This window comes from Artemia sp. Qi Xiang Cuo, chromosome 14, assembly GCF_049724085.1.
Source record: "Artemia sp. Qi Xiang Cuo chromosome 14, ASM4972408v1, whole genome shotgun sequence".
NCBI lineage: Eukaryota > Metazoa > Arthropoda > Branchiopoda > Anostraca > Artemiidae > Artemia > Artemia sp. Qi Xiang Cuo.
The window spans coordinates 56,787,041-56,803,549 of NC_142807.1; the positions used below are offsets into that span (position 1 = coordinate 56,787,041).

The window sequence follows — 16,509 nt, forward strand, 5'->3', positions numbered from 1 at the left end:
GTATATTCTTGTTTCTTTGTTTTTCTTCAACTTCATTTAATGTATAAAAGTATAAAAGACTATGCAAAAGTAGAAGTAATAAAACTAACAAAATCGTTTCAAGTATGTAGTATTTGGCATAACAAAATCAGTTCACCAAGTTTTAATAAGCATTATTAAATACAAATAGTATTTAGTATAACAAATTTAGTATAACAAAATTGTTTCACTAGCATTTTGGAAGTGATAGGGTCTAGGAAAACAGGAATGGATTTCAAGAAATTTAAGAAGTTTATTTGATTTAGTGGATTTTATTTTCATATGCAGATTCTTAGTTTCATCAAAAACATAGGCCTATGCGTCATTTCGTATAAGATTTTGTATTCAATAAAATTTGTATTTTTTATTTGGATGAAGGATAAATAAGGGTATAATCTAAAAAAATCTGGGGAGGAGGGGGGGCAAAATCAGGTCTGGGGGGGCCGTTGGCCCCCCCCCTGTCCCATAGCAATTTACGCCCCTGCAGGGTATGAGGCCAAGCGGCAGTTCCTCAGATGATGGAAAAAACCAGTGTCTGTAAGTAAAACTTCAAAGTTTAAAAAAAAACCTTTTGTTTAAATGTTCTTTCATCTGAAATAGTATTAGAAATAATAATCATCAAAATCTCTTGTCGCACAGAAAGCAACTGCAAATTTGACAGCTATGGTGCCTATGGTTTTGTCAGTGAAATCTGGAATTTCGACACTTATTATTTCTCATCTGTTTTACATGTTTAGTGAAGTTTCGACAAAGTCACCTATATTTCGACAGGGCCTGTTGCTGTCTGCCCAAAATTTCAACAAGGTTACTACGAGATATTTGCCAAAGAAATAAATCCCTTGATAGAAGCTGATATTTACGCTTGAATGCAGCAGAAGAACATTTTTAGTCCGCCTGGTATTCCACTACATCAAACAAGAATTTTTGATACTTGGAACCTAGTTTCGACAATGCAATTTCCATCACCATTTTCATTTAATTTTATCAAGAAAAAGCTAATGTGACTACATTTCAGAAAAGACCAGATGTATCTCGACACATTGGCGCTTATTCCACCTTTTTCTTGCAATAAATAACTAAGTAATGACAGTTTGAACATTACATACCTGAAAAATTGTCGGGAGCTCCTTTTGTGTTGAAAACAGGAAACTGACCAAATTGAATGTTCTTTTCATATCTAGGTGTACTAGATATAGTGTTCACGTTTTGCACTGTTGAAATATAATGACGGCTCCAAGAGATGGCGCTCTAAGTCACAGATAAGCAGAGCTATCCCATTTTGAAGGAAAATTTCAACAGTGGTTCCAAAATTGCACTGTCAAATCATCGGTGCCTTTACCCTATATGTATGTTTGATATGACTTATGACTTTAATTTTGGTTTGTTCTGTTTATTTTGGGTCTTATTTATTTATATTAATTTTGTTTGCTTTCAGTTTGAGGTGTCATATAATTTTGTTTCTTTTGCTTCTCATAGGTTATAATTCTTTTTACTTTCCTTAGAAAAACTTAGTTTTTTTCAATTTAAAGTAACACTCTGTTCTATTGGCTCTTCTGACAGAATCTTGATGGCTCTTGTGAAGGAATAATTAGAATAGTGGTAGCATTATTCAATATTTTTAAAAGAAACAGCTGTCAATTTCATGACAAACCCCTTCCCTCCATATAGGACCCAATAGAGCCATAGGCTATATCTAAAATTATAAAAAAAAATATTATTAGGCCTATAACAAGATTCCTACTTTTTAAACTGTAGGGTTTCTATTAATTAGAGTATTCTGCTCTCTACTTTTATTCATATCTTACATTTATCTAGTTGTTCACATCATTTTACAGTGAAATACTAGATGGGGGGGGGCCCTTTGTCTATTTTGGAATATAGTTGAAGAAAGTGAACAAAAATATTGGGAATGAATAAGGATATTTTACCTTAAATTACCTCAAATCACATTGTCCAGCAAATAAGGAATTATCCTGTAGGTGCTGGTTAGTCAAGATGTTGAGCCAATGGGTTGGCTGCATTACATTCTCAAAGCTTGGGCACCCAATCTTTGTCCACAGCTCCCTTGAAGGCCTCCACACTAGAGGCTGAGACTGCTACTTTGCTTAGGGAGTTCTAGGGCCCCATGACTCTATTTGAGAAGTTGTTCTGTAGTCTGGTCTTGGGTTGTTTGCAGTACAGCTTCTTGGTGTGTCCTCTAGTTCTTGTTGACTGGTCAAGTTCAAGCATATTCTGTTGCAAGGACTGAGTGTGGAGCATTTTGTACACCATGATGACATTTACATGCTTCTGTCAATAGGAGAGGGTAGGAATCTGTAACTTCTCCAGGCAGGATGGGGAGTCCATGCTTTTACAACCATTTATTGATTTAGTTGGCTGCTTTTGAACACTCCTTAGTTTTTTCTAGTCACCTTTATTTAATTGGGTTGCCATACACATACCAAATTCCAGTTTTGGTTGAACAAGTCCTTTGTATAGCTTTGACATCAGCTTTGGTGACCCCCTGCAGAATGTTCTTTTTACAATTCCCAGGTCTGGAGCACTTTGGAGGTAACTGATGAGCATGTTGGTCAAACTTCAATTCATCATCCACAAGCATACCCAGGATGATTTTAAATCACCAGCCTACAGGTTCATTTTATTTATGACAAATTACAGGGCATAGTTGATACTATCTGAAGAAAATACCTGACTGTTTTCACCATGCACCTTTGTGCTCTGCCTTCGATCTCTCAGGAGTGCCATCACCCACTCAACCACATCCTGGCTTGCCCTGATTGCAATTAATTTTGCCTGTAGTTGGCAATGACATAATTTATCAAATGCTTTGGCAAAATCTAGGAGAATGAGGTATAATGGGACTCCTCTATCTAGGAGCTCTGTGACAAAATTGTACCCATCTATCAAATTTGTATCAATGAAATGTCCTGATCTAAATCTGTGCCATAAGATTGTTGGAGGTGAGGTGTCAGACAATGGCAGCATTTACTATTCCTTCAAGAATTTTCCCAACAATAGATGCAATGCTAATAGGGTGGTAACTTGATGGGTCTAACTGGCAGCCACCTTTATGGATAAGGGTGATAGTAGCATTTTGAGGCACAGTCTTTGTATTCAGGGATTTTTGGAAAAGTGCTGCAAGAGGCAAGGTCAATTCTGCATGAACTTCCTTCAATGTCCAAGTGTGTAGTCTGTCAGGCCCTGCAGATTTGTTTTGGTTCAGATTTTTCAGTAAAGCCTCAACATTGTCTTTGCTGACAGTAATTGGTGGCATTGGTTTATCAACTGTATACTTAGGTAGATTGGGAAGTGGAATTAAGATATATTGATGTAGGCTGATGTACCTCTGCCCCTTTCTTCTCAAAAGGGCACTGATCTTTTACATTTTTTTAATGAAAAAGGTGAAATCTTCAGAAATAGATGTGCTACTCAAATGAGACACAAGGAAAGTGTTTTAAATCTTATACCTTTGCTATAGCCTGATTTACAGATTAAAGTTTGGAAGATCTGAAAATCTATTTATTAAATTTAGGAAAAAGATCTTGATATAGCTTAAAATCCTGTTTAAATATTACAAATTACTTTTATAACTAAGAAGAGCCAGTGAAAAATAGACTGAAACACCAAAATTAAGGTAGGCTAAAATGTCTTTTGTAAAAAATTTCAATACATCATCTAAACACCTGTCATCTTATAAACTCAAGAATAAGGAAATGATAGAGACAAAGATAATAGCCTGATAACAACTTTGTAGAATACATTTCATGCCCAGAATTAGGAAAAAACAGTATTCAATTGAGTAAAATTATGTGAAACTAAAACCCTTACATCTTGTTACCAAAGAGGAATTGAGAAAAATTGTATATATCAGAGAAAAGCTAAAAATCTAACCTATACATCAATATGGCAACTATTAAAATTATTTAAGATCAAACACTTGAAATTATTAGTTTATTGACTTACCTACAAGAACCTCTTTTTTGAAATACCAATTATCCTATTTTGATGTAGATATCCTTTAAGTTTTTCAGCTTTATTCACATTATTAACAGAAAGTGGATTTTCTTATGATTCTAAAAATATAACTTTTATTGTTTGATATTTCTTCTATAGTCTATATCACAAATATTAAATATGATATATCTTTATCCTTTCAATTGCTTGTCAGAACAGATAGCCTAGGCCTACCACATTTCTAATTTATGCTGACAAATTACTGGTGAAAACTCAACCAAAAAATCAGAAGTTCTTGTTACTACCCTTACACTGCATCATGCTGTAGTAAAATAGGGGTGGTCCAAGAACCTATGCTATTTTTCTGAAATGCCAAAGAAGTGGTCTTTCCCAAAAAGAGGTCTTTTACACAAGTTTATGAAAGTCCTATGCAACTTACTCAGGTACTTTATGAGAGAATGAAGCACCACAACTAAAACTCTATCAGTTAACTTTCTTCTGTCTTTATTTTGGGTTCTTGACAGCTGAACATAGTCCTTAAACCTAGGACTAGGCTTGAAAAAGTAAGTCTGAAGTTGTGCTTTTATGATTTACACAGAAGAAAGAGCATGCATCCTTTTCCAAAATTACACTTATGCTTGGTCAGCATGGGCTCCTTCTGGACAATTTATAAGGAAATGAAGCTGAATTAATTGTAACCTGACCAACCTATCTCTGGAACAAAACCAGGCCTAAGATAAACTTACTTCCTGGGATGTTCTCCATCCTTGCATTGATGAAGAACCACATACAATTCGCTTTGTTGCAGAAGTTTCATCATCTGATATTTTTTGAGTCACTGGTTCAGAAAGGTATGCTCCCATTTTGCACGTTTTCTTATAGATTTCAAAATTGGCGCAGTAGTCAGTGTTTCCAATTTAATATTTTTGGGAATCCCAATCAGTATTCAAAAAAATTCCTGTTTACTCGCCTAACCTGTTTAAAGTTCCCAACACATAAATTTAAAGTACAACTACACAACGGACAAAACTATGCAATTTTTCATTCAAAGGTGATTACAGGCTATTCTGTATAGATTGAATAATATTCTCAATTTGAGAAGCATATAGTCTATGTCATTATTTAAAACAAACCCCTTAAGCTGATAATCAAAGCCTTGCCTTAATTTTCTGTGACTTGACATGTTACCGTATTTCATCAAAATGAATTCTGCTGAAATACCGTGCTTTTATTGTATCATTAAACGTGTCTTCTACCTTGAGTCAGTTCGCAGAAGAGCACAGTTTTTCGCATTACTAAATAGTCTTAATTTTTAGTCAAGTCATTAGTAATAGTCATTAAGTAAATAGTCATTACTTAATTTTTTGTGACTTGACATGTTACCGTATTTCATCAAAATGAATTCTGCTGAAAGACCGTGCTTTTATTGTATTATTAAACCGGAATCCCAATCAGTATTCAAAAAAATTCCTGTTTACTCTGCCTAACCTGTTTAAAGTTCCCAACACATAAATTTAAAATACAACTACACAACGGACAAAACTATGCAAGTTTTCGTTCAAAGATGATTACAGGTTATTCTGTTTAGATTGAATAATATTCTCAATTTGAGAAGCATACAGTCTATGTCATCATTTAAAACAAACCCCTTAAGCTGATAATCAAAGCCTTGGCTTAATTTTCTGTGACTTGACATGTTACCGTATTTCATCAAAATGAATTCTGCTGAAAGACCGTGCTTTTATTGTATCATTAAACCTATCTTCTACCTTGAGTTAGTTCGCAGAAGAGCACAGTTTTTCGCATTACTAAATAGTCCAGTTTCTCATTTAACCATGAGCAAACCGTAAGGCTTAGATTTTAGTTTTTTCAGCCCAAGTACTCTTAGGTTAAGACTAAACTATGGAATATTTTGCTAAGTCATAAAAACAGTTTTCAATGCAAATTTTCTTAAACCTGACGTGAATTATCCATAATAAAGATAGACAAACATAACAGTCAAAGTTTTAATCAGTTATGAGTTGTCACTAGCCAGTTGCTTCGAAATCAAATCAGTGACAAGAAAAATCATAAAGTGCTTATCTGTGTGTCTTTATTGCAACTGAGACGAAATATCAATGAAAACTTTGTTTCATTTGCTAATGCACTAAATACTTCAAAAAAATCCAGCGCTGGGATCAGTGCCATTTTTAAGATTGATGGTGCCAAAGGAAAAGCTAATTACCCCCCCCCCTCCCCCTACCTCAAATTAAAGCAAAAATGCCAAATTGGAGTGAAAATTCTTATCGAAGTGGGCAATCCCCCAAGCCACGGCACCTTGGGCAGCTGCCTCGGTTTTCCCTCTTCCCTTTGAATGGCTCTGCCTGGGACACTAGTCAAGCCGCTTTTTCTTAGCATGAATTTGAGAATCTAAAAAAAATACTATGGAAATTGGTCCCAGCTCTCTTCATTGTGCTTTTGCGTTCTAACAAACCAGCAGCACCTGGCAGCTGAAGACGACTGCAATGGTCAGTTTTGAAGTTTTTCGAGTCATTCTGCCACAAAATTACAAAAAGAATTGGCGTTTTGAGATGAGGTAAAATGGAAATCTCCAGCTCTATTTTCTGAGATGAGGTAAAATGGACATCTCCAGCATCATTTTTTAGACTCAGTGCCTCTCACGAGTATTCAATCTAGTTTATTCAATCAATTAATTATACCTATCAAACAACACTTATTAAACGAATTTATAATTGTCTCGTAGGTAAACTTTGAATAAACTCATTTAAATGTCCCGAGTAAAACTGCTTTTAACAGGCAATATTCATTAAAACGATTTTTGGAAGAAGATTTTTGGACAAACAAGCACAAGTACCTAATAAGTCAGCTACGAAAAAAAAAATTGCTTCAATCGGCAATTGTTTTTGTTTATATTATAATTCTCTTGTCAGTGGTTTGAGCAAGGAACAACGGTAGTTGATTATAATTGGCTTGACTGCATTTCAGTCAACAATAGTTCTGACAATATCACAACGTTGTTTGCTATTCTGTTAATAGAGCAATTGTAAGATTGCCAGGCAGATTTTCTGAGAAACTTAATTTAGGTTCCTTTTTAAATAATCTAAGACCATTGTTATTGAGAGCTCAAAAATCCACAAGCAAATTCCCAACATCCTTGAGAGACTAAGCGCTGACTTTAATCCGTGACAGAAGCTATGGAAAGCTAACTGGGGGTTCAAGGGTAATTACAATCAGAGTAGCTGTGACTGCGGAGGGTAAACTGCTTGAGGTGGATTGTAGTTAAAATGTAGTCAAATAATGTCTATTGTCTAAAAGTACTCTAGATCTGGGCAAAACATACACGTACCTGAGCAATTGCTGCAAACGTGGTAAGGCCAACAGAAATTTTGGGAAAGGAATTTTAAACGCTTCCCTTTCAACTGAATTCTTGTCCAATTGAACCCTGTTAAAATGAATCCGTTTATCTTAACCCTCGTGCAACTCAACCCTTGTTTGGATAAATCCTGATTTATTTCAACCTGCATGAAATCCAACACCTGTTTAACTGAGCCCCATCCAACTCAACTCCCATGCATCTAAACCATTGTTTAACTAAACGCCATGAAACTAGGACCCCTTTTAACCCCCCCCCCCAAAAAAAAAAAATGAACCCTCGTAATACCCAACCCCTGTTTAATAGAATTCTTGTGCAACTCATCCCCATTAAACTGAAGCTCCGTTTAAGTCAACCCACATTCAACCAAATGCCTGTGCAATTCAGCCTTTAGTTAATTCAATCCTGATGCAACTCACTTTCTGCTTAACCCAGCCCTCTTTGACTCTTTCTTAAATCAACAATATGATTAGGAAATATAAGTCAGCCAGTTTCGTTGGAAGTGATAAAAGTTGACTCAAATGAAATCCCCTTTATCCATTGGTTAATCCTAATGTTAATGGATTTTTATTTTATTTTATAATGCTTGAATGCCAAACCACCCCCCTCCCCTTTAAAAACAAAAATAAATCCTTCTGTCTTATTCATTTTAAATTAGTAAAAATTTTCATGCCCAGTGCCCCAACAACCTGAATCTCATAGTGCACACTGAAAACCACGGCCAAAACCTTAGAAACACGTTATAAAATCGCCATTAATACTGAATCAGGAATGATAGCTATTATTTAGATTCATTTCAATAGTAAGGCTTATTGCGGAGACTAATTTATGATTAAAAACAGCTTGTAACGCTGATCAGTCTCTTTTTTTCTTTTTTTATTTCTACAGTACTAATGGGACGCTTGAACATCATAGAGAGAGCTGTTTAAGGTCATTTTAAATTCAATGCACATATTTATATGACTTTTTTAATTACTCCATCATAGAATGCCATATGGCAGCAAAATTTGCTTTTAGTGTCTTTTCTGGAGTGTAAAGACTTGAAACCATAAAATATCTACCACTGAGATCCCCATGATACAAAACCCGTAAGCTGGTTTGAAAATTCTCCTCTTGAGCACCCTCCTTCCTAGCCCAATTTGCACGTCGAAAATATAAGGAAATTTTTTGAAAAAAAACTAACAAAGTGAATGAAAATTTAATCATATACAAAGCTGATTCATTTAATGATAGATGCTATTTTTATATCAACATTAAAATTAATTACGAAGCAAAATGTTGGAAACTACGAAAAAACATTGATACGCGGTTATGTCTTCTTTTTCTTTCTTTTTTTTCCAGCACTAGTGGTTCAATGGAACATCTTTGGTGCATTGAAATGGGAAACCATCTAAGGTTCTCGAAACAAGGAACTGAATGAGGGTTCAGTTAAATACTTTTAAGTTTAAATTAGTGCTGAATTGCACGAGGATCGATTTGAAGGGGATTGACTTGAATGGGGGTTGATTTGAACTAATGTTGAGTCATGTGGGGGTTGAGTTTCACGGACCATCAGTTGAACAACGGTTCATTTGATAGAGAGTTCAATTAAATTGGTTCTAACTTTTAGAATGAACTGGCTTGGTAAGATATTTTTTGTTTTCTGCGTCCCTTGCGCGTAAGAGATTTGCGTTGAAAGATATATAGCTGCGTAAACTATGATATACCTATTCAGTTCAGCAAACCAACACCAATACAACAACAATTTCTTGTATTATAAACATCAAATTAAGAATAAAACAAGTCTAAAGGTAATTCAAAGCAAGAAGTTTAGTAGAATTTTTAGCCTATTGCCACCCTAAAGGTAGTACTATCTAATATTTTGCCTCACTTAAGCTTCGGCATTCGTATGTAAAGTTTTCCTGTAGCTAATGATCGCTGGGCCTTTGAATTTTTGGAATCAATTTTTTCATCGAAGACAAGCTGGAAGACTTTCCCTATGACCTCTACTCTTACATATTTCTTCTGAACGTCAACCCAAATATCCTCACTGTAGACAAATCTGAAAAGTAAAAGTTTGAAAGGTGTAACACAAACAGAGATAAAAATAAAAGGGGTTGAATTTCAAGACTTAAAGCATATTGTCTAGAAGCATTCAACTGCGCTTAAATTTTCTTTTCTATTGCCCATTGTATATGATAAAGAGGTTTTCATGGACAGTGTTGCAGTATTTTCTAGCTTGAAATATCAGTACTGCAGTATTTGACCTCAGAATCACCATAATTAAATTCTAGCTTGGGAGCCCACAGAGGACTAAGTTACGGGATGAATTTCATCAAATCATAAAATTTTCAACACAAATGTAAGGAAAACACGTTGGGGTTAATTTTTTTGCCCATATGCTATAATATACTCTTATCACATAATTGTAATAATTGACATTTGACTTCTTCTGAGTTTAGGTAATTAAACCTTGGATTAAGATAAGACAAAATCGTCTCATTTCTTAAAATTTGTATCAGTCAATAAATTACGGATATACATAATATTACAAGCATATTTTTCCAGGCTGGTGTTGTTTTTGAATCATCATCTCAGCTTTGTTTAAAAACTTCACCTGTTCTTTATAATGTGTGAATTTCTTTCTGTTTTTCTTTTTTTGTATAGCTTTTTATTGTTCGTATCTTCTTATTTCATTTCCTATCATATGTGTGTTTCGGGAGTAATACCGAAATATTTTGACTTTTATTAGTATTAAGACTTAAGGCAAAGAGGTCTGGAAAGTAACGTCCCTTCACAAAAATGTACTGGGACCTTGAACCTATGTTCCTTCAGTGCCTCCAGACGTCACACTGGGCGTGAATGAAAAGCCTTCAATCTACCTTCAAGTTTGTCACTGCTTAGAAGTCCTTCCACTCTGGGATAAAAATCGTCTCGAGGGCTCTGTCATCTTGAGGACCCTGGAGGGTATAACGTTCGTACGTCCTACGGAGTGTGTTCTTTGGATGTCGGATTCCTTTCTGTTGACAGTGGAGGATTATTTTAGGAAGTCTATGATTTAGAATAAGCAAGATACGTCCCAGTAATAGCCATCTTCGTTGCCTCACAACAGAGGCGATGTCTTGTTGGCATATGCGAGTAGGGATCTTGTCGTTACTAATAAGTCCTCTACAGTTTATCCTTTGGATCTGAAGAAGATATTTATTTCCAAAGGCGGTAAGACGTTTCTCCTGCTCCAGAGTTAGATTTAGGCATTCCATAGACTAATTCAGAACAGACAGAATATTACTCTGGAAGAGTCTGGGTTTCAGCTTATGTGAGTATACTATGGAATTCCATACTGGTGTGTAAATCTCCAAAATGCTGAGTTTTTCAGGGCTATTCTGATGCGTAATTCTTTTTCAGAGTCACCACTAGAATTTACTGTACTGCTTAAGTCTTTGAAGTCGGTCACCTGTTCGATGTCTTCATCTTCTAGATGGATTTTCATGGATAAACTGCTAAGTGACATAATTTTAGTCTCTAAGGTGTTGATGCGGATCCCAAACAGTTCAGCTTTCTTCGTGGCTTTGTTCAGGAATTTCTGAAGCCTTTGCTTGTCGGCTTTTATAAGCTTAAAATCCTTCGAAAATTGACGTCGTGGGAAAACTTTTCAGCAATTAGGATTCCATGTCTATTCATCTGACTAAAGTTGTAATCTACAACTAAGACGAAGAGAAAAGATGACAGGACACAGCCTTACTTAATCCACTCAATCAAACGCTTTCTCAAAGTCCTTGAAGAATGTATAAAAGCTTTGTTTCCATTTATTCGATTCCTCCAGCATCGTGCGTTGAATAAATATAGGGTCAACACAGAATTGTTTTGGCCAGAACCCATCTTGTTGAGGAGATCAAGTGGAGATCAAAGGCAGTTTGGAATCTTCCTAGCATCATGACCGAGAAAAGCTTCGCCGAGATTGAGAGAAAATTGATGCCTCTATAGTTGTCGCATTCTCTTGTATATCCTTTTTTGAAGAACATGACTGTAAGTTTCGTTCTCAATTCTTTGGGGAACCTTTCGGTCTGTAGCAAGATTGAAAAGAAGGATAGATAGAAGGCCAAGGTTAGTCTCAGGCGGGAATTGATATTTCCGATGAAAGGTGGTCTCTACCAGGAGCCTTTCCACTTTTCAGTTTTTTAGCTGCTGAGAGTATCTCATGGGATGTCACCTTGTCGTCACTAATGACAAGTTTGAAGAGAGGTTGATCTAGCATATCAGGAGGAAACAAGTGCAAAGTTATATAATAGACTTTCAAAATGATAAGACAATCGTTCCTTTTGTTCTTCCACATCTACCTGGAGCCTCCCTCTTTCATTCTTTACTGGGTATTCATGTAAACTTGACTTGCCTGCTATTTCCTTAGTAAGGCTATTCACAGCCTTGTATCTCTGCGGCTTGTGTAGCCTTTTCGTTCATATTAATTGAAAAAAAAAACTTTCCAAAAAATAAGTTTTTCAAAGAAAAGTAAAAGCCATTTTAACTTAAGCTCAGCAAATACAAATACCTGCAAAAATTTAAACTCAAACCGACAAAAAATTGCTATTAAAGAATAAATGAAACCCAAAACGAATAAAATATAAACAATCATAGCAAAAAACATACAACAAGCAACAATATAAATGAATAAATAGATCTTAAAGCGTGTAAAGCTTAGATTGAATATGAAAATCAAGCTTAAAATGAAAAAAAATATTTTCTATTGAAGTATAAATGAAACTTAAAACGAACAGAAATTAAATAGACAATCAATGCAGACAAAAATACAATAGATATTAATGTAAATGAATAAACAAATATTAAAACGTGTGAAACTTAAACTTAATATGCAAACCAAGCTTGAAACGAGCAAAAATGACTACAAACAAGAGTTTGGGTATCGCCTCCTTCTCTCACTGTAAAAGTCTAAAAACTACTGCGTCACTGGCACTTTACTGAAAACTCATTTTATTACAAATATTTTCTTTTGTACTTAATATTGAAAATAAAAATAAAAATTATAGTTAAATTTTGAGCTGATGAGCTTTCAGCAATTAATATCATTATACATCAAATATTCAGTTTAATGTAATAGTTCTTTCTAAAGTTGTTCGAGACGAATATAGCTTCACTACAAACAAGAGTTTGGATACTGCCCCTTCCTTAGCTGTAAAAAAAAAAAAAAAGCCTACTGCGTCATTGGCGCTTCAATGAAAACGAATTATATTACAAATATTTTCTTTTCCAGTTCTTACAGCATTGAAAATAAAAATAAAACTACAGAGAAATAAATTCTTTAACTGATGGATCTTTCAATAATTAATATCACTATACATAAAATATTCAATTTGATGTTCCTTATACTATCCAAGACTGTTAAAGACGCATATAGTTTTCAGTAAAGCGCCAATGACACAGTAGGCTTTAGACTTTTACAGTGAGAGGAGGCAATGCCCAAACTCTTGTTTGTAGTGATTTTTGTTCGTTTCAAGCTCGATTTGCATATTCAATTTGTGTTTCACTCGTTTTAAGATTTATTTATTCATTTAGATTAACATTTATTGTATTTTTGTTTGCATTGATTGTTTATTTAATTTTTGAATAAATTTTAATTTTAAAAAAAGTATTTTTTAACAATTTTTGTTTGTTTTGATTGCAAAAAATTCAAGTTTTTAAAAATTCCTTATTTCAAAATCAAACTTTTTATTAATAATCAAATGTTCATCAAAGTCAAAACCGGTATCAAGGTAACAATATCAAAGTGAAAAAATGGGTTTTTGTCAACTTCGGAGTTTTAATTATCTGATGTTTGAACTATTTTTAACAAAATGTCTATCTCAAAATTTTCATCAGATGGGTTTGGAAAAAGAAGGCTCGGGGGAAAGGGGCTAGTTGCCCTCGGATATCTTTTGACTATTAAAAAGTGAACTAAAACTTTCAATTCCCAACCAAATGAGCACTCTCTGAAGTTTATACGAGCATCCCTTTCATAAGAACCATATATACCCCAGGGCATAACTTACAGTGCCTGCCCCCGGGCCCTGGGGGGGTTGTGTCAACACCTAAGTTTTTGCTATCTGACTTTTGAATAATTTTCAACTTAATGGCTATCTCAAAAGTTTTATCGGATACAATTGGGGAAAAAATGGGTGGAAGGGGGGGGGGGCTAGTTGCCCTCAAATCTCTTTGACTCTGAAAAACTGAACTAGAACTTTAATTCATAGTCAGCGTGCTAGCGCTGCCTAAGTAAAGAACGATGTGGGTACAATGTGTTTTTTTTCTCAATACCCGGGCATTTCGTACCGAAAGAGTTGTTGTAGAAACTTCGAAAAAGGCTCATTCGATTGGAAATTGAAGTGGCTATTGCCCTTTTTAATAATCGAAAGTGATTGGAGTGCAACTAGCCCCCCCCCCCACACGCCCATCATTTCCCCAAACACATCCAATCAATATTTGAGATAGTCAATTTGTTCACCGTAGTTGATTCCCAGACAGAAAATATGTTTTTGAGGAGGACACTCCCCCACAACCCTCGGGGCAAGAGTTTTAAGTTATGCCCTGAGGGCATATAAGAACGATATTGGAACAAAGTACTATTTATTATTTTTTCCTTTAGAGCAGGGCACTTCATATGGAAGGGGTCGTCGTAGAAACTTCAAAAGGGGCTCATTCGATTGGAAATTCAAAGGGCTAATACCCTTTTTAGTAGTTGAAAGTGATTGGAGGGCAACTAGCCCCCCCCCAACACCCATCATTCCCCCAAACACATCCAATCAAAATTTTGAGATAGCCATTTCGTTTAGCGTAGTTGATTTTCAGATAGAAAACATGTTCTTGAGGAGGACAGTCCCCCAAAACCCTTAGGGCAAGGGTTTTAAGTTATTCCCTGGGGGTATATAAAGTATTTATAGAAGGCGTTGTCGTAGAAAGTTCAAAACAGGCTTATTTGATTGTAAATTCAAAGGGTTAGTACCCTTTTAAATAGTCGGAAGTGATTGGAGGGCAATTAGCCCCACCCCCAACGCCCATTATTCCCCCAAACACAACCAATCAAAATTTGAGACAGCCATTTTGTTAAACGTAGTTGATTTCCAGATAGAAAATATTGTTTCGAGTAGGAAACTCCCCCACAACCCTCAGGGCAAGGGTTGTAAGTTATACCCTGGGGGCATGTAAGGTTTTTACTGAAAGCGTAGAAACTTCAAAAGGGCTCATTCAATTGGAAATTGAAAGGAATAGTGCCTTTTATAATAGTTGAAAGTGAATAGAGAGCGACTAACGCCCCTCTCACACCCACCATTTTCCCAAACACATCCAATCAAAATTTTGAGATATCCATTTTGTTCAACGCAGTTGAAAGTTCTTGAAATAAGGTCTTTTAAGATGATAACCCCCTCAGAGCCCTCAGTGCAAGGGTTGCAAGTTTTGGCCTGGGGGCATATAAAGTTGATATAGAAAGTTGTTATAAAAATTTCAAAAAGGATTCATTGCATTGGAAATTGAAATTGCCCTTTTTAATAGTCGAAAGTGAGTAGAGTAATTAACCCCCCTCTAACGCCCACCATTTCCCCAAGAACATTCAATCAAAGTTTAGAGATGGCCATTTTGTTCAATGTAGTTCAAAGTTCTAAAAATTATGTATTTAAGGATGACAAACCCCCCAGAGCCCCAAGGGCAAAGGTTGTAAGTTCTGCCTTGGGGGCAAGTAAGGTTTTTTATAGATAGAGTTGTTGTAAAACTTCAAAAGGGGCTCATTCAATTCTAAATTGAGTGGGCTAGTGCCCTTTGTAGTAGTCGAAAGTGATTGAAGGGTAACTAACCCCCCTCTCACGCCCACCATTCCTCCAAACACATCCAATCAAAATTTTCAGATCGCCAGTTTGTTCAACATAGTAGAAAGTTCTGGAAATTAGGTCTTTGAGAATGACACCCCCCCCCAAGCACTCAGGGCAAGGGTTGTAAGTTACGCCCGGGGGGTATATAAGATTTTTATTTAAATTTTTGTCGTAGGAACTTCAAAAGGGCTCATTTGATTGGAAATTGAAAGGGCCGGGGCCATTTTTAATAGTTGAAAGTGACTGGAGAGCGACTAACACCCCTTCCACGCCGAAATTTCCCCAAAAATATTCAATTAAAATTTTAAGATAGCCATTTTACTCCACGCAGTTTAAAGCTCAGGAAATTATACCTTTGAGCAGGACACTATTCCCACAGTCTTCAGGGCAAGGGTTATAAGTTATACCCTGGGGGACTACAAGTTTTTATTGAAATCTTATAAAATAGAATATTGAAAAGAATAGTCTTCATTCTTTGGGCTGAATAAACGAATCTGGAGAAGAACCCTTGAAGAATCCAAGATGCAAAACCCTGCCGAAAATTCAGTCCGAAAGGAGGTGTTTCCAAAGCTATTGAAGCTCCTCTGGGATGAGCTGGCAAAGGATGACAATGCCAACCTTCAAAATGGGTTCACAGGATGCTTTGAAAAAAAGCGTTGCATCGAAAAGATTCCCGATAGGCGATCAAATGACGAGATCCGTGAGGCAGTTGGGGATTCTGTCATAACTTCCTTGGAAAAAAGGCTGTTTGTCACTGTTGGTAATGTGTCGCATAAGTGAACAAAGCTTAACGAGGCTCCCAGAAAATCACTAGCTGAATCAAGCAACAGAGAAGATGAAGATCTTGAGGATTCAAGGACGAGTGAAGTGAAATCTGGCAAAGCAAAAATGAAGCCGAAAAAAAAGGAAAGGGAGCTGGAAAAAGGTTACGAGAAGTCCTGAATCTTGACTGCTCAACTGACGACGTATCAGACAACTTGCCAGAAAAACTGCACAACGATTCCAGTGAACTTAGTTGGGATGAAGGCCAGAACAGTGAACATGAGGGTGGTGACAATTCTGCTTGTAAGAAGGACTCAGGTCTCTCAATTAAACTGTCTGACTTCTGTGCTGTGTTCTATGAGAAAGATTTCCACATTGGGCGAACAGGAGACTTTCCAGATGAGGGGATGGTGAAGTTTGAATTTAAGGAACGTGTGAGCAATGCTGACTTCAGTTACAACTGGCCCAAGAAAGGTGATGTCAGTGTTGTTGAAGAAAGGTATGTGTTTATTGGACCACTCGTTTGAATAGGACATGGCCCCTTCCAAATTGCAGGGCACCGTGAAATTA

The 16,509-nt window shown here is 36.0% G+C and overlaps 2 protein-coding genes across 3 annotated transcripts in view; both read right to left on the reverse strand.

Annotated features, from left to right (window-relative positions):
• The window catches only part of LOC148944671 (protein phosphatase 1G), a 76,859-nt gene extending 71,995 nt beyond the window's left edge, over window positions 1–4,864 (reverse strand). Inside the window, exon 1 of the mRNA XM_089100076.1 lies at window positions 4,719–4,864. Coding sequence (XP_088956202.1) covers window positions 4,719–4,835 — 117 coding nt within the window. The 5' untranslated portion in view covers window positions 4,836–4,864. The remainder of the gene's footprint in view (window positions 1–4,718) is intronic.
• A 4,214-nt stretch (window positions 4,865–9,078) lies between these two features.
• The window catches only part of tilB (touch insensitive larva B), a 36,321-nt gene continuing 28,890 nt past the window's right edge, over window positions 9,079–16,509 (reverse strand). For both annotated transcript variants that reach the window (XM_089100534.1, XM_089100533.1), the window contains exon 5: window positions 9,079–9,386. In XM_089100534.1, coding sequence (XP_088956660.1) covers window positions 9,212–9,386 — 175 coding nt within the window. In that variant the 3' untranslated portion in view covers window positions 9,079–9,211. The remainder of the gene's footprint in view (window positions 9,387–16,509) is intronic.